At 41.9% G+C, this 21,862-nt stretch overlaps 1 protein-coding gene across 1 annotated transcript in view; it reads right to left on the bottom strand.

Annotated features, from left to right (window-relative positions):
* Pygl (glycogen phosphorylase L) overlaps positions 1-21,437 on the bottom strand; it is a 53,447-nt gene extending 32,010 nt beyond the window's left edge. The window contains exons 1-4 of the mRNA XM_003471926.5: positions 21,128-21,437; positions 15,632-15,733; positions 13,460-13,538; positions 7,677-7,780 (exon numbers count right to left, since the gene is read on the bottom strand). Coding sequence (XP_003471974.2) covers positions 7,677-7,780; positions 13,460-13,538; positions 15,632-15,733; positions 21,128-21,412 — 570 coding nt within the window. The 5' untranslated portion in view covers positions 21,413-21,437. The remainder of the gene's footprint in view (positions 1-7,676; positions 7,781-13,459; positions 13,539-15,631; positions 15,734-21,127) is intronic.
* Between the last annotated feature and the right edge of the window lie 425 nt (positions 21,438-21,862).

Consider the following 21,862-nt stretch of genomic DNA (forward strand, 5'->3'; position numbering starts at 1 on the left):
AGCACCTGATACAAATACATTTCCTGTATGCCCTGAATTCACTTATAAAAATATTTCTTATTATCCCATAATTTGGCAACTATGTATGGGAAAATTTGCTAAAAATATTGATGGGTATATTATTTGGGGACCATTTGGAAAATTCGTTAATGGATGTGCTGAATGGAATGAGACAAGATGTAATCTCTCTGTTGTGTATAGTCTTCCAGATCCAAAGAAAATAACTGACGGAGCTCCTATATTTCATCAGAAGACGGCTCTTTTGTGGTGGGGAGATGGTGGAATCGCTAACCCTGCTGTTGCAGCCGAAGAATACCCTCATCACCTTCAAAATCATATTTGGAAGATTCCAGCCGCTATGCAACCTGTAACCTTGTACAATGTTTCCTATTCAGGGACTAGTCGATCTGTATCTACTACTTATAATTTTACTAGATTTAAAATGTATAATATTACTGTTTGTGCACCTCTGCCTTATGTCTTTTTAGTGGGAACTTTTAATTTTACACATTTTTCTTGTACTTGTTTAAATTGTCAATTGTTTACATGCTTAAATAGCACACTAAATTTCACTAAGCCTTATACAGTTATGCTGTTACAACAAAAAACTCATATTTGGTTGCCTGTAAATTTAACTCGACCATGGTCTCAAGACCCGGTAATTTCTGTTACTACTGAATTTTTTAAACATCTGTTAAAACGTACAAAAAGATTTATTGGAATAGTGGTTGCTGTACTGTTAAGTCTGATAACTGTAGCCTCCCTAGCAGCAGTCTCAGGAATAGCTTTACAAACCTCTTTGCAAGAAAAACATGTTGTAGAATTATGGCATGAAAATTCTCATGAACTTTGGTTAACTCAGTGGCAAATAAACGCCAGACTACAACAACAAATAGACCTCCTTAAACAAACAGTTGAATGGATGGGTAGAAAAATATTGGCTCTTCAGCATCAAGTGTTTTTAAAATGTGATTGGAATTCAACTACTTTCTGTATAACCCAACGACCTTATAATCAAACAGAACATGAATGGGAAATGATTAGAATGTATCTAAATGGAAACACCTCTGCCCAGGAGGAAATAGAATCTTTGCATAATCAAATTGACAAGGATTTTGCAAAGCAAAATGATGATGAATCCCTAGCACAATTCGCGCAATTGCTTGCTCAATCTTTGAAAGGATTAGATTCCAAAGGAATCTGGCAGAGCATAACCCACACTTTTAGTGGCATGGGACTTAGTTTAATTATAGTTCTCATTGCCATAGTTCTTGTGTATTTTTACTGCATAAGACGAAATACTATTAATAACCTGATCTTATGGAAATTGTTGTTAAAAAATAAAAAGGAAGGAAGTGTGGGGGATGAGGTGTCACTTTGTAGGCCCAACCCCCTCTAACCTGCAATTTACAATAGCCGCCCTGGTATGCGAGAAGGAGGTAGAATAGGAATGCCTGTTCTCAGTGAGCCCCTCACCCTCTGGAATCCATACTGTGAGCTGGCTTTGTTTTGCAGAAGTCTTGAGGAAGTGGCTGGCCACCCTTTGTGACACTAACAGCAGACAAATTAACAACATTCTTGAGCTAATGAATTTCTTCCTGGGCTAGAGAAGTTATGAGAACTGGTTGTGATTATTTACTTCACTTAGATAGCTTTAGAATAAACATTGTAGTCTGTCACGTTGTAGCTTGCCACAAAGAATGCCTTTTCACTACTTAATTATCTGGGCTCTGTGAACTGATCGGGTTTACTATATATGAATCCTAAAATAAAGATTGTGCGTGCAGTGCAGTGTAACGCGGTACAGACAGCAAAGGTGTCTCTCCTGTCTTTCTTTTCCAAGCACTGTACCCCCCGTGTCCCGACAAGGCGTGCGTGTGTGTTTACCTTGCCCGGAGTTCAGAGTGCCCTAGACACTCACGACATCTATTAATGAAATTGAAAATGTAATTAAGTCCTTACCTACAAAGAAGAGCCCAGGCCCAGATGGGTTCACTGCAGAATTCTACAAGAAATACAAAGAAGACCTAATGCTGACACTCCTCAAACTATTCAATGAAATTGAAAGGGAAGCAATCCTTCCTAAGTCATTCCTGGAAGCAAATATTACTCTAGTACCAAAACCTGAGAAAGACCCAATAAAAAAGAGAACTATAGACCAATCTCCCTAATGAACACAGATGTAAAAATCCTCAATAAAATATTGGCAAATAGGATGCAGCAAATCATCAAGAAGATTATACACCATGACCAAGTGGGATTCATCCCAGGAATGCAAGGATGGTTCAACATACGTAAATGAATAAATGTAATCCACCATATCAATAAAGCCAAAAGTAAGAATCACATGATCATTTCTATAGATGCAGAAAAAGCCTTTGATAAGGTCCAACATTCATTCATGATAAGAACTTTACAGAAAATTGGAATAGATGGTCTTTACCTCAATATAGTAAAGGCCATTTATGACAAACCAACAGCCAGCATCATACTAAATGGCCAAAAATTGAAAGCCTTTACTTTAAAATCAGGCACAAGACAAGGATGTCCCTTATCACCACTCCTATTTAATATAGTACTGGAAGTACTAGCCAGAGCAATTAGACAAGAGAGAGAAATAAAAGGGGTAAAGATAGGAAAAGAAGAAGTTAAATTATCATTGTTTGCAGATGATATGATACTCTACATAGAAGACCCCCTAAACTCCATTGAAAGACTCTTAGATATATTAAATAAATTCAGTAATGTAGCTGGATACAAAATCAATACTCAGAAATCAATAGCATTCCTATACACTAACAACAAAATCACAGAGAGGGAAATAAGAGAAACCACACTCTCGACACTAGCAAGCAAAAAAATGAAATATTTAGGAATTACTCTTACAAAAGAAGTGAAAGAGCTATACAGGGAAAATTATAACACACTGAAAAAAGAAATTGAAGATGATCTCAGAAAATGGAAAGACATCCCTTGCTCATGGATAGGAAGAACAAACATTGTGAAAATGGCCATTCTCCCAAAACTCTTATACAGATTCAATGCAATCCCAATAAAAATACCATCAACATACCTTATAAATCTAGAGAAATCACTCCTAAAATTCACCTGGAACCAGAAGAGACCTAGAATAGCAAAGGCAATTCTAAGCAGCAAAGGCAAGGCAGGAGGCATCACAATCCCTGACTTGAAGTTATACTACAAAGCAACAGTAGTAAAATCAACATGGTACTGGAATCAAAACAGAGACTAAGATCAATGGAATAGATTAGAAGATACAACCACAACTACAAACACACTCAACCACCTTATCTTTGATAAAGGAGCCAAGTAGGTTCACTGGAAGAATGACAGTTTCTTTAATAAATGGTGTTGGAAAAACTGGCTCTCCATTTGCCAAAAACTAAAGCTAGATCCATGCATATCACCATGTACTAAATTAAAATCTAAATGGATCAAAGATCTGAATACTAAAACAGAAACACTAAATCTATTGGAAGACACAATGGGTAGAAACCTTGAAGACATAGGGGTAGGTAGAGAATTCATGAACAGGACTCAAACCGCTCGGGAAATACTTCCCAGAATCAATAACTGGGACCACCTCTTATTAAAAAGTTTCTGCATGTCAAAAGAAATCTCCAGCATAGTGAAAAGAAAACCCACAAACTGGGAAAAGATCTTAGTGAACTCCCCCTCAGACAAGGTACTCTTGTCTAAAACATATAAAGAATTAAAAAAACTCAGACCCCCAAAAATCAACGATCCAATCCAAAAATGGGCACCTGAGATGAATACGCACTTCTCAGAGGAAGAAATACAAATGGCAAATAAATACATGAAAAATGTTCATCATCATTGCTCATTAGAGAAATGCAAATTAAAACCACATTGAGATTCCATCTCACTCCTGAAAGAATGGCCAGGATCAAGAAAACCAACAACAAATGCTGGAGAGGCTGTGGGGAAAAAGGAACTCTCCTACACTGTTGGTGGGAATGTAGACTGGTACAACCTTTGTGGAGGTCAGTCTGGAGATTTCTCAAAAAGCTGGGGTTGGAAGTCCCATTTGTTCCAGCTATTCCACTTCTAGGCATATTCCCAGAAGAACTGAAAGCGTCATACCACAGTGATATATGTGCACCTATAGCAGCACAATTTGTAATCGCCAGATCTTGGAAACAACCCAAGTGTCCATCAACTGAGGAATGGATAAAAAAATTGTTGTATTTCTATACAATGGAGTATTACTCAGCTATAAAGAAGGATCACATTGAGATATTTATCAATAAATGGGCGCAGCTTGAGACCATACTCATAAGTGAAATAAATCAATCTTGCATGTGTGAATACCGAATAGTTTCCCTAATGTAAATAATGATTCAAATATATAAAAGTATGTGGTAATCATGATTCTACATTATGTGGCCTTGAAGCCTTATAAAGTTTTCACTTATTAATTGGAATGGCTTTATTCTGGGCTGCTTGATATTATTGCCTGTGATTAAATGAACAGCTATTTTGAAGAAAATAAGTCATAATAATAGCTACTGCTGATTTAGTATCATCTTGTTTTGAAGCCCCACCAAACTATGGCTCTTCTGTCTCCATTGGTTTTATCATGATGTATCTTGCTGGATTTTATTATATGTGACAGTATAAACAAATATTGTTATAGGCAAAGAGATAATATAGAAACCATTGTTCGTTTTCTGTTAGCTGGTTCTAAATACCCTACAATGCTTTCATCCACTTGAATGGTTTTACACTGACTGGATATATTTGAAGCTATAGTATATGAAGTTATATTCAAATATTTCAAGGAAGAAGACACTATGGTAACTACTATTAAGTCGGGTTATTTGGTGGTGAAGCACTAGGTTGCTGAAACTGTCATGCTTTGACCTGTATTGTGATATTGTTATGTCCTCTTTTATCTCAATCTCTCCCTTATTCATTAAAAAATATTTAGTTATTTTTTATGATTTTTTTAATTAAGGGGAAAAATAAAAAATTAGCAGGATATATTATAGTAACTTTTTTGATTTCCTATTAACTTGATTTGAAGTCCTGTAATACTCCCACTATCTTGTTTTGAATGATTAGACTCTGTTCCGTTCTGTATGATAGTATCAAGTTTGAGGGTATAGGCAACTACTTTGAAGGCAATAAGATTCACTATGATGCCCATTCTGGTTTGGCTATTATCTTCTTTGGAAGTCCTGTAATGTTTACAAGGTTGAGGTTTTATTGGTCTTGTTCTCTACTGTTTTGTTCAACTTTATAATACCTAATGAGATAGACAATTCTTTTTAAAGGAAGCAAGAGGCATTATGGTAACCATTATTGATAACTTTGTACTCTGTTTTTACATCATGTGCTATGTCTACCCTTGGTTTTGACTGACAGCTTTGTTTTGCCATATTTGACTTTATTCTCTTCCAAAAAAAAAGTAATAAGAACTAAGGAGTAAGAAAACCCAAAATGTGTAAATTTTGTTGTAAAAAAGAGAGGGAAAAAAAGTGCTCTAAAGGATACAACTGCAAGTGTGTTTAGGCGTGTTAAATAGATGACCATATTAATGTTTTTGGTTGGATCATTGAACACAACTGTTTGCAGTCTCACTGTTTGAATGTCCAGTTTGTATGCTTTGATACTGTGACTTAAGCAACTATCTCTAAGATGATAATGTGTAATCTATTAACTGGTGATTTCTTACTGGTTTTTTTTTTTTTTTGGAAGTTCTGTATTACTTGTACCCTTACACCACTTTGTTTTGTTTTGTTTTTTTCTTTTTCCTTTTAAATAAAATTTTAAAAAAATGTAATGGTATGTTGTTTTCTTGCAGAATATTTATATTCATTCATTCATTCATTCTTGCAGTACTGGGAACTGAATCTGAGTCTTTTACACTGAGCTACATTCCCAGACCTTTTTAGTTTTTATTTGGAGACAGAGTTTAAGTTGCCGGGGCAGGAATCAAACTTGTGACCCTCCTACCTCAGCCTCCCAAATGCTGAGGTTACAGGAGTGTGTCACCATGCCCAGGCTCTACAGTTTTTAAATCATCCTCTTTTTTCTTAGGCAAAATGAACACTTTACTGAGTGCTTATGTGTGGATCAGATATTCTAGGTATTTTCATATTCATTTAATTTTGCAATAAGAAAACTGGAACTCGGACAAGTTAAATTAATTGAGGTGACATGCTATATATATGGGTAGCAAGTTGAAGTTAGATCTCAAGTTAGAAATTAGCATCCAAACTTTCTTCCAAATCTGGTCGCCTGCTGGTTTTTGTACATTTAGGGTTGATGAAGATATTCCTTGCTGATGATCCCTAGCAGGATTTGGGATTTGGGTTATGATATCTCTTTTATAAGATGTTCCCATCATTGTTCTGAACCATTTTTTCATTGTCTTCATAACAAATCTTTAATCCCTTCATGTCTTGAGCCAGAAAGCATCAAATATGGAGAAAGAGGGAGAAAGCACAGACATTAACCTTACACTCCCTGCTCTGCATTCTTGTCCTGGCCTTCGCTCAGGCCTAAACTCCCCTGACCCTTGAGCACTTTGCCTCTGAATTCAGTCTTTAAGTAGGGAGACACTGGGAGGGTGCTGGCTTCTAGGAAATCGAATCCATACAGTTTATCCTCGGTATGTATGCATGAGACAAAGATAAGGAGAAAGAAAGACTGAATCAAACAGTATCAGTGAATGAGTTTGTATGCATTTTTATAGAGCACTACGGTTGGGAATATCAAATATTACCAGATTTTATATATAAGTTGGCTGATTTCACCTTATAAAAGAGTTAAGACACTTAGCTTATGTATTTTATAAAGCAGGCATGTCAGGACACTAAAACTCTGAGAGTAGGCACAAATAAAGGATATATACCTGCAAACGTGTTTGCCAGCAGTGTGACCTGGTGTAACTCTGCTTCTTCTTTTTTTTTAAATCAGTACCGGGGATCGAACTCACGACCGCCTACTTGTAAGGCAGGTGCTTATGCCGCTGAGCTAAATTCCCAGCCCCAATAACTCTGCTTCTTAAGAGACTTGGTTTTCTATTTTTCAAAACTACAACATGCTCTTAATGCTCTTACCGGCAAGGATTACTCGGGAAGTGCAGCCCTGTTTGCCTTTGGCAAGCTGAGGTGTGGAATGTCACATGCTGCAGGTGGTCCTCATGCCACGGGCCAGTGACAAACATTTTCACAGTCCCCTGTGCAGGTCAGCTCTCAAGGCTGAAATACCAACCCTCTGCTGAGAACAGGGAGTCACTCCAATGTGCTTGGTGCTTGCTATGGGGAGACACTCATTACGTAATACATCGGAGATTACATTTCGTAATTACCACAGTAGCTCTGCGAGGCAAGTACTATCACTATTCTTCTACAGATGATGAAATTGGTATTCAGAGAGGTGAGAAATCAGTCAATGGTCAGATAATTAGAGGCAGGCACTGTGTCAGGTGCTGTGGATCTGGTGGGTCCCTGCTCCTGGGAAACTTATATTTCACAGGGGAGACTGACAGTAGCATTGTCAACCAACTGCCAGAGAAGTTACTACAGCTCTGTGTTAAAGACTCGTAAACTGTAAATTATTCAGAGCACGGTGAAAGAAGTCAGGAAGCATTTAATGGTAGTATTTTAAAAAGATGGCTCACGCACCTGCCACCCGTCTCGGATCTTCTGGTTGAAGATTCCGTATTCATAGCGAATGCCGTATCCGTAGGCTGCAAGTCCCAGGGTGGCCATGGAGTCCAGGAAGCAGGCTAAATTAGGCAGAGTACGGGCAAAGGCGTCATTAGCTTAGTATCAATTTCAAGGCTTGGGCCAGGGCTATAGCTCAGTGGCACAGCGCCTGCCTGGCAAAGCGCAAAGTCGTGAGTTTGATCCCCGATACCAAAAAAAAATTTCAAGTCTTTCCCTATTAAAACACAGCTGCCACAAGACATTTTTCTGTGGGATACCATATTTATATTTTTCAAGCACAGAGGCCCCTCCACTGGTTTTTAAACAACGTCTTTTGAATTATAAAATGAATACTCTGGAAAAGTCATAAAACATGAAAGTGTAGAAAGAAGAAAATAAAGGTCACCTATTACCTCGCCACCTGGAAATAACCACTGGGTCTACACGAGCGTTTCGCTTGGAAACAGATAAGGAACTCACTTGCTTTAGCTATGACTGTCACACTGCTCCTGCTAATGGAGCCTGAACAGACAGCTGTGGGGGACTGAACTTCCATGTGGCCAGTTCTGGTTCTGTGACAGCACCTGACTGGCTAGCTGGCCTGTTGGAGACCACTATGAAGTGGCTCCGAGCAGGATTTAAAATTAACTCATTGGCTTTCTGTGTTTATCTGTGAGTCTGTCCTAGGCCCTTGCGGGGCAATGGGAGCTGATTCATAGTAAGTGAACCTCTATGAATCACTGGTCCTGGTTGAGGACCTATAGTAGCCTGTGATGCCAGAGATACCTCCAAGGGCAAGATAAGGCCACAGCTGGGGACACCTGGCTCCAACCGCAGTTAAGTAAGTAGAGACTGCAGCTGCACGCACTCACTCCTACCATAAATGTCATCATGGAGGTAAGACAGCTGCCTAAACTGGCCTAACTTACTACTTGGAGAAGTCTTTGAAGTGTCCTGCTCATTTCCTGTGCTTTCCTGAGGATCCCCTCTCTTTGTTTGCAAATGTAATAAATATGGGCTGCCCAGAGAAGCTCTTTGTCTTAGACCTCACCTTAGCCCCCAGATTCAAGAACTCTGCAGAGGCTTTTGATCCTCCTGGAGCCCTAAAATCACACCACTTGTCTCATTTATTTAAGCCTTCATCATATACTCATTTGACATCTACAGCACACTCTTTCCTGCTGGCTGATGGAATTCCAGTGCAGTAGTTTGGAGACACTGGATCAGGAAAGGAATCTGGCCGGTTTGGTCTAAGCCAGTGGAGGTGAACCTATGGCATGTGGTATTTGTTTTTCTTTTAAGACAAAAAATGTTAATGTATGAGTTGTTTGTTCTAAACAAAAACATCAGTATTTGGGTTTAATCGAGGTGCTGGAAGTCTGCAGTAAATAAGTGGGGTTTGGGTTGCAGTTTGGGCATTGGGTCTCTGAAGGGTTTACCATCACTGGTCTAAGCTTTTAAGTCAGTCAGTTGTTCTGTTCCCTTTTTTGTGATCAGCGCTGGCCTGGATATGCAGTAACATTCAACCCACTTTGGGGGAGCAGGAATTCTGCTGGGGGCAGAGGACTTCTGAGAAAGACTTTCCTTGTTCCATCATCTTTTGCTCCAGACAGAGGAGGGAAGCTCAAAGAACCACAGAGTCCCGAGATAATCATGCTGTGAAAAAATTAGTTTTAAAATAGCCCAAACTCTGGAGATCTTTTGTAATAACACAAGTTCTTGTTGGTTGAATTATTTTTCTTCCCCCTCCTACATTTTATCTTACTGAATGCCACAGCGGCTGATCCAGAAGTCAGTCAACAGGCAGGGAAGGGATCTCCCTTGGGGGCTATGTGCAAACTAAGGGGTTATACAAATTGGGCTGTCTCCTGCAGAAATTTGAACTGGAATGAGGAACTGTACAGCAGGAATCAAAACAGAAACAAACCCTGTAAAGCAGAAAGGGAGGTGAGTTCACAATGCAGCTTTGAAACAGAGATCCACAGTCAAATGCCTGAGGCCTTGGAGTTACTGTAACAGGACTGGTCTTGTGCCTGTGCTTGTGCCTGGCTCTATTCAATTTCTGCTCTCTCCAGGTTGTGGCAACTTGGTTCTTCTTGAGTCCTGATTAGCTCACCCTTGCAGCATGACTGGAACAGGGGCCCAGGCTTCCCCTTCAGGTAACAGCTGAGATCACCTAACAAAAATTACTCAGCCCCAATTTGCCACTATTATTCTTCTAGCTTACTAGGTAGTTAAAGGAGCATAATAATTGTTAGTTTAAATCTCAGATGTCCCCCAAATTCTCATGTGCTTAGAAGGTGAGTGGACCACGGATGCCACACTCACCAGTGGGTTCCTACATATTCATCAGCGGGATTTTGTGCTGTTTCCTCCTTCTCCTCTCTCTGCTTCCCGGGCTGCCTTGGGTTGGCAGGTTTTCCTTGCCATGACTCTCCAGGATACCATGTCTGCCTCTGGGGCAAGATCTTGGACTGAATCCACTGGAAGCTGACAGCCAAATGAGCCTCTCCTCCCTTAGGTTATGGGTGTGGGGTGTCTTGTCCCAGTGGTGGGAAAGTGCCTGAGACAGCTGTCAACGTCACACACAGAGGGGAGAAAGCAGCCAACTCTACTGAAGGGTTGGGTTCCCCATAAACGTCTTGAGGGGGAGAAGTAGTTCTCATTCTTTTTTCTTTTTTCTCATCAATAAGTGGTTGTTCTTTAATGAAGTGGCATAGGTTTCAGTTCAGTGTTCTGACACAAAATCTTTTCTCATTGCTGGAACAGATCTCTGTGAAAATGAAGCTCCATTTAGGCATGGAGGAAAGAGCACACAGATGTGCATATGAATTCTGGTTCAATGTCTTGGTTACTTTTCTCTTGTTGCTGGGACAAAACACCCAATGCTCCAAATGAAGGAAGGAAAGGTTTATTTAGCTCACTGTTTGTGGAGGTTTCAGTCCATAATCAGCTGGCTCCAAAGCAGGGTAGCATGGCACCAGGGCAACACTTTAAGGCAGCAGCCAGAACGAAAGGGGGAAACAAGTCTCTTCTCTTCCCTTATATTGTACACAGGTTCATCCAGGGCAGGGGTGGTACTCACAAAATCTCTGTGCCTTCCTCTTGCAGAGGTTGAGGGTATTTACAAAGCAAGGATCCTGGCTCCCTGCTGAGTCTCTTAGTTAAACTTCTAAACTTCTCAAGTTGACACAATTTATCAACCATAGCACCTACTTATTAGAGGAATAATTTAAGTTGTTGTTTTAGTTGGATTAACACACATAGACTTTCTACAGTAGTAAGCATTTTACCTGCAGAGTTCAGAGGCAGTCAATACAGTGACATCGCACAATCACCACCACATCCTTTCCCAGCTCTCTTTCCATCTTCCGGACACAGACTTTGCACCCTTAATACAGATTCTCCATTCCCTCCTGTCCCCAGGCTCTGGCAACTGTCATTCACTTTGCCTCTGTGAGCCTGACTCCCTAGGAATATTGTCTAAGTGGATACGGTCTTTGTGCGTCACGACAGGCTTATTTTACTTTATGCAATGATCTTGAGTTTCAGTTTATGCTGTAGTGTGGGTCACAATTCCAGTTGTTAGACATGGTGCCTCCAGCACTGCTGGTCTGCCTGCAGCCCAGGAATGCTTATTCTATTGTCTGCTGAGCAATTATACAAGAAGGTACAAGTGTCCCACAGTAAATGTTTTTGTTTTTAAAATTTTATCACGAGTGGCAATATTAAAGCACACCGCTGTTGATGGAGTGCTATATGACAGGAAACACTTTCTAGCTTGACAGTCTGTGCAAAATTAAGAAGGTTTTGGAACTATTTCTAAAAGGTTCTTCTAAAAAGGAGAAATGTTCATTTTTCCTGTGTATAATTTAATGCAAGTGTGGTAGTATCTTTTGGATATATTGGATTCAGAATCCATAAGAAAAACAACCTTTTGCAAAACACATTAAAACATTATGCATTTTGGATGGGAAAAAAGTAAACCAAAAACTTCATAGTAAAATGATGGGAGAATAGCAATACAATTGCGTACTGTTATCTTTAAAGCAGTTACTCAGAGTACAAGATATGGGCATAAAAAATCTCCAATCGATATTAGCACAAAACCCTCCTTTTTAAAGAACTAAGAGACACCAGTACTATGCCTTAACTTGCATTTCCTTCCACCCTCCTTTCCCCCGTCCTAATTTCTTTTTTCTTTTGAACAATTTCTTCTCATTTCATAATATCTATTGTACATGTTAGATCTTATTTACTCTTTCAGTTTCTCACTTCAGTTTCTCTCATCATATTGTAAAACATTATCTTTTTTTGGGGGGGGGTACCGGGAATCGAACTCAGGACCTTGTGCTGGCCAGGCAGGTGCTTTTGCCACTGAGCTACATCCTTCGCCCAAGACATTCTCTTTGGCTTGCTATCCCCAACTCTGCACTCTTCCTTACCAGGAGCAGCTTAATATTTAAACTGAATTTGGTTTTTAAATTCCAGACCTTGGCCTGGGGTAACTCAGTGGTAGAGCACTTGCCTAGCATGTGCAAGGCCCTGGATTCCATCTCCAGCATTGAAAAAAATTAGAAAGAAAGAAAAAGAAAAGTAAATCCTGATCTTTTCCTTTCTTCTTTCCTTCTTCCCTTTCTTTCTTTCTTTCTTTCTTTCGTACCAAGGATTGAACTCAAGAACATTTTACCACTGAGCTACATCCTCAGCCCTTCTATTTTTTATTTTGATACAAGGTCTTTGCATGTTACCCAGTCTCTTCTTGAACTTGCAATCCTCCTGCCTCAGCCTCTAAAGTAGTTAGGAATACAGGCATGAGCCACCAAGCTGAGCCAGACCCTTTTCCTTTTTTTTTTTTTTTTTTTTTGTCTTTTTCATTTTTATCGGTACCGGGGATTGAACTCACGACTGCCTGCTTGCAAGGCAGGCACTTATGCCGCTGAGCTAAATCCCCAGCCCCCTCCAGACCCTTTTTCTATGTTTACACATACACAGTCACAGAAAACATTCCTTGTTAAAAAAAAAAAAAATAAATGGCATTATCCTGAAATGATTTTAAGATAACTTAAATAACTATGTAAGTCAATTTTATTTTTTGACTATTAGGTTATTTTTAATGTTTTGTTTTTACAAACAGCACTACAAGAATAATATTTTTCATATGTCTTCCTGTGCACAAGTTTGAGTGTTTACGTAGGACAGATATAAAAAAGTAGAACTGCTTGGTTGTAGGTGTGCATATTTTTAATTCAGTGAAAATGGAATTATTTTTTTTAAATGTTTTTCTTTGTATTGGCTAAAAGAAATCCATTCCCCAGATAAAGCAAAGAACTCAAATTATATCTGCACAAAAAGGACATTAATGAACTAAACCACCCCAATAATATTAGCAGATTCCTGCCCACCAGCTAATTAAAAAGTGAACTATCCAGTGAGCATGCAAGGCTTGCCATCTCTGTTCACCCACACCAATGCATGTGCGTTGAGCAGGAAAGTAAAGAGGCCATTTTGGAAACCTGTATGTTTGCAGGAAGGACCTGGTTAACCTTGGGGTTTTAGCAGTGTCTTTTTTGTTCAAGTTCCTTTCTGTTCTGAAACGAAACTACCACCGTGAAAAAGCTCACGAACAAATGCATCTCTCAGGCCACCCCTTGCACTGCTTACAGCAAGCTTGCTTGGTTCTTTTCAGCCTGGGTGTGTACAGCATCTGAGAAGATGTCGACCAACCGGACAGTGTAACACACTTCCCTGCCACTCACCAGCAAGCCTCCCGAGGCCACCGTTGCCAAGTCCAGCGTCTTCTTCAACTTCTTCTAATTCCTCCATGTCCAAGCCGAGCTGATGATGAAAGAGAAACAACACTGAGTGTGGACACACACACGCAGCTCTTTTCCAAGATGGCCAGGCACTGAGATCCAGCTGTGCCTTGATTTAGCATCGGCTGCTATCCTAGCCCCCAGGGGAAGCTGGTGACACGAGGTGCCGATGGGAAAGGTGGCACAGCAGTGGCATCTGCATGGCCACTGCAGACCCTGCTGCTTCCCTGCTGTTGATGCTGCTCAAGCTTCTAATCGTTCTGTGCTTTTCTTCTCTTATTTGAAAACTACTGAGGATAACAGTACCTATCTCATTTAGAGTTGTAGGTCATTAAATGAAATTATACAAAACAGGAGGACCATTTGTAGGCAAATGTTCCCCTAGTAAATGTTGTTATCCAGCACTATTATTTTTTTTTTTTCCTTTTGGTATATGCATTGTAGGGCTAAAACTTTCAAAATGGTCCGTTACCAAGCTGATACTAATTGGACTGAGGTGTTTGGAAAATAAGAAAAAAAGCCTGAGACAGACTCTGCAGGAAAGACTGCAGTTCATTCTGTTATAACCACAGCATAATCAGTCAGTGAGTTCGGAATTTGCTGACCCCAAACCTGTGACTCATTGCTGTTAAACCCGGGGCTTGATGGCCATGGGGAACCTCAGTCCTTCGGTCTAGCTGGGTGGACCTAAAAGCCTCTGTTTCCTCCTGGGGTGCTGCATGGCTTTCAGCGAGTTCTCAGCCCTGAAGTGTGATGGTCACGAAGCCAGATCAGCTGGCACAGCTGTGGGATCCCATCAGAATCCTGCAGCTCTGCAGATCACTTTGGACTGCTTAGCTTACAATGAGGAAAATGATGGCCAGATAAGATATATGACCTCTTCCACTCTGCCTCGACGATAATCTAGCCCATACTTGGCTAAGACAGCCTGTTGCGAAATGACTGGGTTCTCTTGGGAAAGTCATGCAACCACGGGATTGGACAGCTTTAAACATGGAAAATTAATTCAGGTGTTGAAAACACATGCATAAGACGTGGTAAGTTTCCTTGAAGTTGAGGCCAATTCTCACAGAGCCCCCTTTCTCGATTTCTGTCCTTATATCTAGTGTTGCTTTCTCACACGAATTTGGATAATTAAACCTTATGTAAGTGTTCAAGCACAGTTTTGCTGCATTTTGCTATTGATGGGGCTTTTGAATTTGCTTGCGATTAACTGGAGCAAACCAACTGTGAGTGTCAACATGCAGGCTTTTTGAAGCTCTGAAACCCTGTGTATCTCACCTGTCGTGGATGACTCCACGGAAACCATATTACTTTCAGCTGCTGTGAGAAGTAAAGAAAAAGAGGAAGTGGAGGAATGCCGCAATGTTTCTTTCACAGGAAATGCTCTCCCTGCCCCTCACAAAGCCCTTGGAGATAAGCAGCTGGCCACATAAGCAGGGAACCCCAAGGCAAGGGAGAGGCTCAGAGCCTGAAGTTGCATTTACAGTTTGTCTTTACAAATACACATTCTTCCCTTGAACCCCATCAAAATAAGTTAAGACTATTTGCTTTTGGTATGGAGATCCCTGAAGCTCGGGGCAGAAACAGTGAAATACATTCATAAAAACAAATTAGTACATTAGGCTCAGTTTCCTTCTTTAAAGAGGAAGTGCGTTTTATAGCTCATTAAGCAACAGAAAATATGACAACAGTGTTTTAAAAGCTTATCATTTTCATATGTTGTCTTGTATATAAATAACTGTCAGACTGTGATCATTCTTTAAAAAGTGCTTGTATTAGACAAGAGGCCAGATGAAAGCTAGCAGTTCTCACAGTGAGGCCTGTAAAGGCTTGTTCAGATGCTAATTTCCCAGATGTAACTTGCTGGGGAAATGCTGTCAAAGACTTACTCACAAAAGAAAATTCTCATGTGTCACAACCAGTTCTCTGACTTCTTTTTCCGGCTGTTCTTGCACTAGCGATCACTAGTAATGCATATTTATAATAGTTTGTGAGGGCCATGTCTACATTGTTTCTTGCTTTTGGGGTGTGCACACAGCATATTCTCAAGGTACTTGAAGTATACTTGAAATTTACAAGGAGAGGGAGGAGAGAACTATGAGCACAGCTTACCTGGTAAATGGCTTCATCACAGGCATTCTGCAGGCCGAGGTTGATCATCGTGTTCTGTAAGGTTCGGCCCATGTAAAATTCTAGAGAAAGGTAATAAACCCTCTGAAATAAAGAAAAAAAGGTCGTGTGAGCCATCGTACTTGTCAACACAGTAACACAAAGCTCACATGTTAGTCCACCAAGAAATAGCACACCAGTGGGGCTAGTTTTTTTCAGATGAGTTCTACAGATGTGTGATAGGAGGCATAAAAGTGTTGCTATTAATTACCTTGGGAAAATCATTTTGCATTGTTTTAGTCAAATATTTTCCCCATGGCCGGGCTCCCAAAAAACTCATCCAGTTAATTGGGTTCAGTGTTCTTTGTTTCCCCCCTCCTGTTTGTGAATCTCATGAATAACACATGTTTGGGGCAAACGGAAGCAGCCCCAGAGGCTGTTTGCTTAGGGGAGGAAGGGACAGGCTGAAACACACGCACCTTGAGACCATAATATTAAGTGAAATAAATTAGACACACAAGTTTAATGAAAAACAGTGTAGTAAGTATTGTTATTTTCTTATTATGTGCTTATGAAAATTTGACTTACTTTTTCATAAAATAAAAAATGACTACACTATAGAATCAAGAAACACTCTGTGGCTAGAAAATATTCTGCCTTGATTGATCACGGCAAGGAATTCTATGGTGTTAGAGTTACAATTATTCCAAAAGTTTATGACCTGGGAAGGGTTCCTTCTGAATAAGAAGCTGAGTTACTAGGTTTGCTCTTGATGACTTTGGAAAATTTCTCTATTGACTTAGAAACTGTTTGCCTTTGACATGGGAAAAGCCAGGTAAATGATATTGAGTCAAAAATGAGAAATGCAAAATTCAGATCTGTCTTAGACCATTTTATTTTAGAATAGTTTACTCGTTAAAAAAAATCAGTAGCCTCACTTTCCTTTTAAATAATATCTTACTCTCCATATTGGTTACCTTCATTTTTTTGCCAGCAGACAAGAAACAACAAAGTCACCTTTGTAACTTTGGGATTCTAACATTTCTGTAAGAACCCAAAAGAAAAGTACTTGACCAATCAGAAAATACATAAACAGTTCAGTGTAATAAATATTGACCATAATGTTTAGCATATTGTAATTATTCATTTAAATAAAATGCTCTGAGAAGGTTAAATTAGAAATTTCACTTTTTCATTTTATGAAACAAGTGAATTGAGGGGCAAGCCCCCACCTTGCGGGTGGGGAGGGTGTGGCATCACTGTGCAATGCAGGTCATTTTCATCCACATTGCAGGGATGTCTGCACGCCACCATCAGGGTCCCCCAGCCGCTGGCCACCTCAGTGGCAGTGGGAACAGGCAGCTTTCCTGGCCAGACCCAGGCCATATGCAGAGCCCAACTCATACCCAGGGCTGGGCTTTTGCACGCCAGTGACCACTGTCACAAGAATCAGAATCTTAAGCCACAAATACACGTCTGTGTCATGATAGCTTGGTCTTTTCTTCACTCTTCCTTGGGTGTATTTTCATCATCTCTGTGACATTAGCACAGTGCTCCGCCTTTGGGAACACAGTGCACATCTAACACTTGCCATGGTAAGGCCAGACCTTGGGGAACTGACTTCTCCTCCTCCTCAATGATTCAAAAGGAGTGTGGACTTACACCAGATTAAAATATATATTAAGAATATTTTAAGGGCTGGGAATACAGCCGAGTGACAGTGCTTGCCTAGCAGGAACAAGGCCTCGGGTTAGAATTCTAGTCATGGGAAAAAAACATTTTAAATGATGAAAATCATTAATGGAGCTGGAAACTCCGCAAAAGACTAAATATAGACATTGTACTCAACCCAGCTTTTCTCCTAGTATCTTCCTGATAGATTTAGACATCATATTATAGTGACACAATCATACTCATCTTTATGGCAGAATAATTTATAATAGCTAAATATTGAAAGTGTCCTACATGTCCGTCAACAGATGAATACATAAAGAAAATGATATTTGTACACAGTAGAGCACTACTCTGCCGTAGAGAAGGATACACTTCAGTCATCTATAGCAAAGTGGATGCACCTTGAGACCATAATATTAAGTGAAATAAATTAGACACACAAGCTTAATGAAAAACAGTGTAATAAGTATTTATATTTGCTTACTGTGTGGTTATGAAAATTTGATGTATTGTCATAAAGTGAAACATGATCACTCTATAGAATCAAGAACATCTTCAGCATAAATTTTAAAATTAAAAATGACCCAAAATATAAATAAAAAGCAAAATAAAAGGTAGATCATACAAAACAGGAAGATAGACTTTTTACAAAAGGAAAGGGGGCCAGGAGACAGAGAGGAGGAAGAGAGGGGTTGGGAAAGAGGAAGAAAAAGAGAGAGATGCATTACATCCACGCACCACCTCCCAGCAAGGACTGTCATCATTATGTACTGCAAACCTGTATTAATTAAAAACAAAAAGTGGAAAAAGGCTGCATTTAAGGCATTTCAAGGTGTTCCTAAAAATATGCTACTGACCAAAATAAAATCAATGAGAGACCTTCCTTACATGACAGAGTTCATAAGAACAGGAAATTTCCCACTTTATCATAAATAACTTTTTAACTGGGCTGTTTGAGAACATAAAAGACCTTAAAGCAGATCTGTGGCCATCCTGTTGGTGAATGTTCTCCAAAAACTTACTGCACATGCTTAGCAATAAAATAATCAATCACTTCTGATATACTTTATAAATTAAGTTTGCACCATTATTACTACCCTTTTATGTATATTATACAAAAGTGGATATTTTCAAAAGTTTTGCAAAAATAAAGAAGACATACCAAGAACCATAGTTTTTGAGATACTTTTTTATTTTATTCCCAGCATTCAGCTGAGGACACAGGTAATTCCAGGAAGACGTAGGGGACAGGGGACATCAAAAGTGAGACTTGCAGGGCAGGCAAGAGCAGAGCTGGGTGGGTGACAAGGCTCTGACAGGGGGCCACAAGTTAGCAGCAGTGGCTCAAAGTGGAGATTAGCTTGTAGGGGAGTAAGAACGGTCCAGGATACAGAAGATGAGGTAGGAAGGACCAGCTCTTCTGGTGGAGAAAGGCTTTTGGGAGCTTAAAGACCATAGCAGTGATAGAGCCAGGAAGGACCGAGCACCAGGACCAAGCTACATTGCACTGGAAGTTTAATCAATCTGCTGTGCACACAATGAGATGGGCCTGCAAACTGCATGCATTCATGGAGCTGAAAAAAGTCATCCTGGAATGGAGCATGCAGGAGCCCTGCCCAACACCTCTGAAGTTAAACTGCAGAAAGATGGCTCGCTGTTAAGACAAAATCCGTCCAATAGTCAGTCAGCCTCACGCTGACATTGACACCACTTTGGGAAGCAAGGTCACCATTGAGAAGTCTGCTGTGAGAGACCAGCAGCAGGGGCCTCAGCTAGGCAGGAAGCAGGAAAGGAAGAGGGTGGGTAAGTTCAAGGCAACTTGGGGAAATCAACTGGCAGATTTTGGTAAACTTTTGAATGGGGAATACAGGAGAAAGTCGCACTGAGACTCGAGTTTTGTGACTGGGTTCTCTGCTGTTCTCAGGCAGCCCTTTCTGCAGGGGCCAGAGCTGCTCTCACCCTGACTCTCCCTGCCCTGTCCCTTCCAGTTCTTCCTGAGGGCCTCTTGTCCCCTTTCCAGATTGGCCAGGAGGAGATAGTGCGCCTACTGTCAAGATGACAAATTAGCAACAGAGAGCATAGGACAAGATGCAAGGGATTTCACTTGAGTTTTTAGTATGCTGCAACTGAGGAACTAGGAAGAGATCTGGATATGCTCGCTAAACACCTGGAAATGTAGAAATGGAGTTTAATGAAGAACACAGATTAGAAATCCAGATTAGGGGTTCATCTGCAGGGTTCCGAGGGAGACAGGGAAAGAAGCATGGGCACATCTGCCGATCAAGGGCAGGCAGCATCTGTTTAGGGAAATGACTGTCACGGTGGAGACACTATTAATGTGTGTGATGCACCCTGTCCTCTGATTACCTCCAGTGTGTCAGGCAAAATGCCTGGTTTAACCTTGCACTCAGTAGGAAAGGAGAACACACAGAAAAAAGCAGGCAGAGGACGGGAAAGCCATATAACCTCAGACAGAAGAACCACAGGAGGCTCTAGGTGCTGAATGCTGCAGAAGGGTGTGTGTGTGCGCGCGCGTGTGTGTGTCTCAATCTACTCTTCAGTTCAAAAATTATTTAAACAATTTTTAATGCAAGATACAGTTTGGCAAACTTTGTACCATTCCCCTTTGTGCAAATCAGAAATGGTACAGTAGTTAGAGAAACACATAAAGTGTGTTCTAAGGATATACTTAGATTTCTAAGGATCCATTTTAGCAGTTGCTACATTTGGGAAGCAATTGATAGACCTCTGGGGTGACTTTGACTTTCCACTTGAAAGTGCTGTTAAGTTGCAATTTCTCATTAGGAAAATCTTACTCTCTCTTAAAAATTCTTAAAATGGATGTGGTGGTGTATGCCTGTAACCCCAGCACAAGGGAGGCTGAGGCAGGAAGACTGCAAATTCCTGCCCAGCCTGGGCAATTTAACTAAGACCCTGCCTCAAAGTAAAAAGGAGAAAGGACCAGAGATGTAGCTCAGTGTCACGGTCTTGGGTCTAAGCTCATGTACTGGGCGGGGGTGGGGTGAGGAAACAACCAACATTCCTGTAGTTCTTGAGCTTTGGGAGTATGGATCATTTTTCATGTTTTTACATATTTAAAAATCCTAATAAATATTTCTGTGTATTTCCCGTTGCCTCAGGGTATATTCCAGTCGTTCAGTTTCTCCAACCAGCTTTTCTAGTCTTTGCTGTTCTCAGGCAGCCCTTTCTGCAGAAGCCAGAGCTGCTCTCACCCTGACTCTACACAGATCCTGCCCTGTCCCTTACAGTTCTTCCTGAGGGCCTCTTGTCCCCTTTCCAGATTGGCCAGGAGGAGATAGTGCGCCTCCGTGCGCCAGAACCACCCAGGGGCCTCTCCAGCTCCCGCAATGTGGGCAGAGGAGGTCCCTACTCAGAGTTCCTGGGCAGCCCCAAGGCCAGGGGCCAGGGCCCAGGGCCCAGGAGGACATGTGTGCGTGCTGTGCGTGCTGAGGTGTCCCTTGCAGAAGCCTGGAACTCACTGTCATTTGAGGAACTCTGTATTTGTCGCCCTTCCTCAAACACTAAGCTGGGCCAAGGCTGGGCATTTATCTGTTTTAGCAGGCGGAAAGCCAGGACTTTGGAATGCGAGGCCCGAGGCCGTTACACTCCCCAAAACTTTGTGGGCCGGCGGCTCGGGTGAGTGCTGGCGGGGAGGCCGAGTCAGTCCTGCCCACAGCCCGGGGACGGTCCGGTCCGGTCCGGTCCGGTCCGGCCCGGTCCGGTCCGGGTCTCCGTGGCTGGGGCGGGGCGCGGCTGGGACGCGCTGGGGACCCTGTTAGGGACCCTGCTCGGAGGCCCGCGTACCTTGGGACACTTGTCGTAGTAGTGCTGCTGCGTGCGGATCCAGCGCCCCACCAGGTGGTCGCGCACCGTGTGCGCCAGCGCGAAGAAGTAGTCGCGCGTGGTGGCCACGTTGCGGTCCTTGACCAGCGTGAAGTGCAGGTGCCGGTTGAAGCCCTTCTTCAGCTCGGCCACGTTCTCCACGCCCACGATGCCGCGGATGCTGATCTGCCGCCGCTTCTCCTGGTCGCTCAGGGGCTTCGCCATGGCTGCGGGTGGGACCGGGCGGGACACGGACGAGGTACCCATGCAGGACGCCGCACCCACGCGGGACGGCCGCTTTTGAGCGCCGCGGACCAGGGTCCGCCCCCGCGTGGGCGGTGCAGGGCGCTGGGCGTGGCCTTTGGACAAGCGGTCACGTTGCCCTCGCTCGGACCGCTCCCCGCCTTCGGGATCAGCAGAGCCCCGGGAGGCCCAGTTGGTCCCCCTCCTGCGGCTGCAGATCCTCGGCCCGCCCAGGGCGCTGGCAGTGTGTGAAACTTTGGCGGCTGGCAAAGTTGTTTCGCAGATTTTTATTTTTGCAATGCCATCATCATCATCATCATCATCCTCACCTCGCGTGGGTTCCGCCCTGGGGGTCACGGGAAGGAGCTGTGGTGGTCAGGGGCCCCCTTCCCAGGGTTCTGTGTGTGCCCCATCGCTGCTCCTTAGGGCGCCCTGGTTGTTGCCATTTACTTCTCAAAGACAGGGATGGGGTGG

Source organism: Cavia porcellus, unplaced genomic scaffold (genome assembly GCF_034190915.1).
Source record: "Cavia porcellus strain 051 isolate PalLab524CR breed Dunkin Hartley unplaced genomic scaffold, mCavPor4.1 scaffold_1, whole genome shotgun sequence".
NCBI classification, from domain to species: Eukaryota; Metazoa; Chordata; class Mammalia; order Rodentia; family Caviidae; genus Cavia; species Cavia porcellus.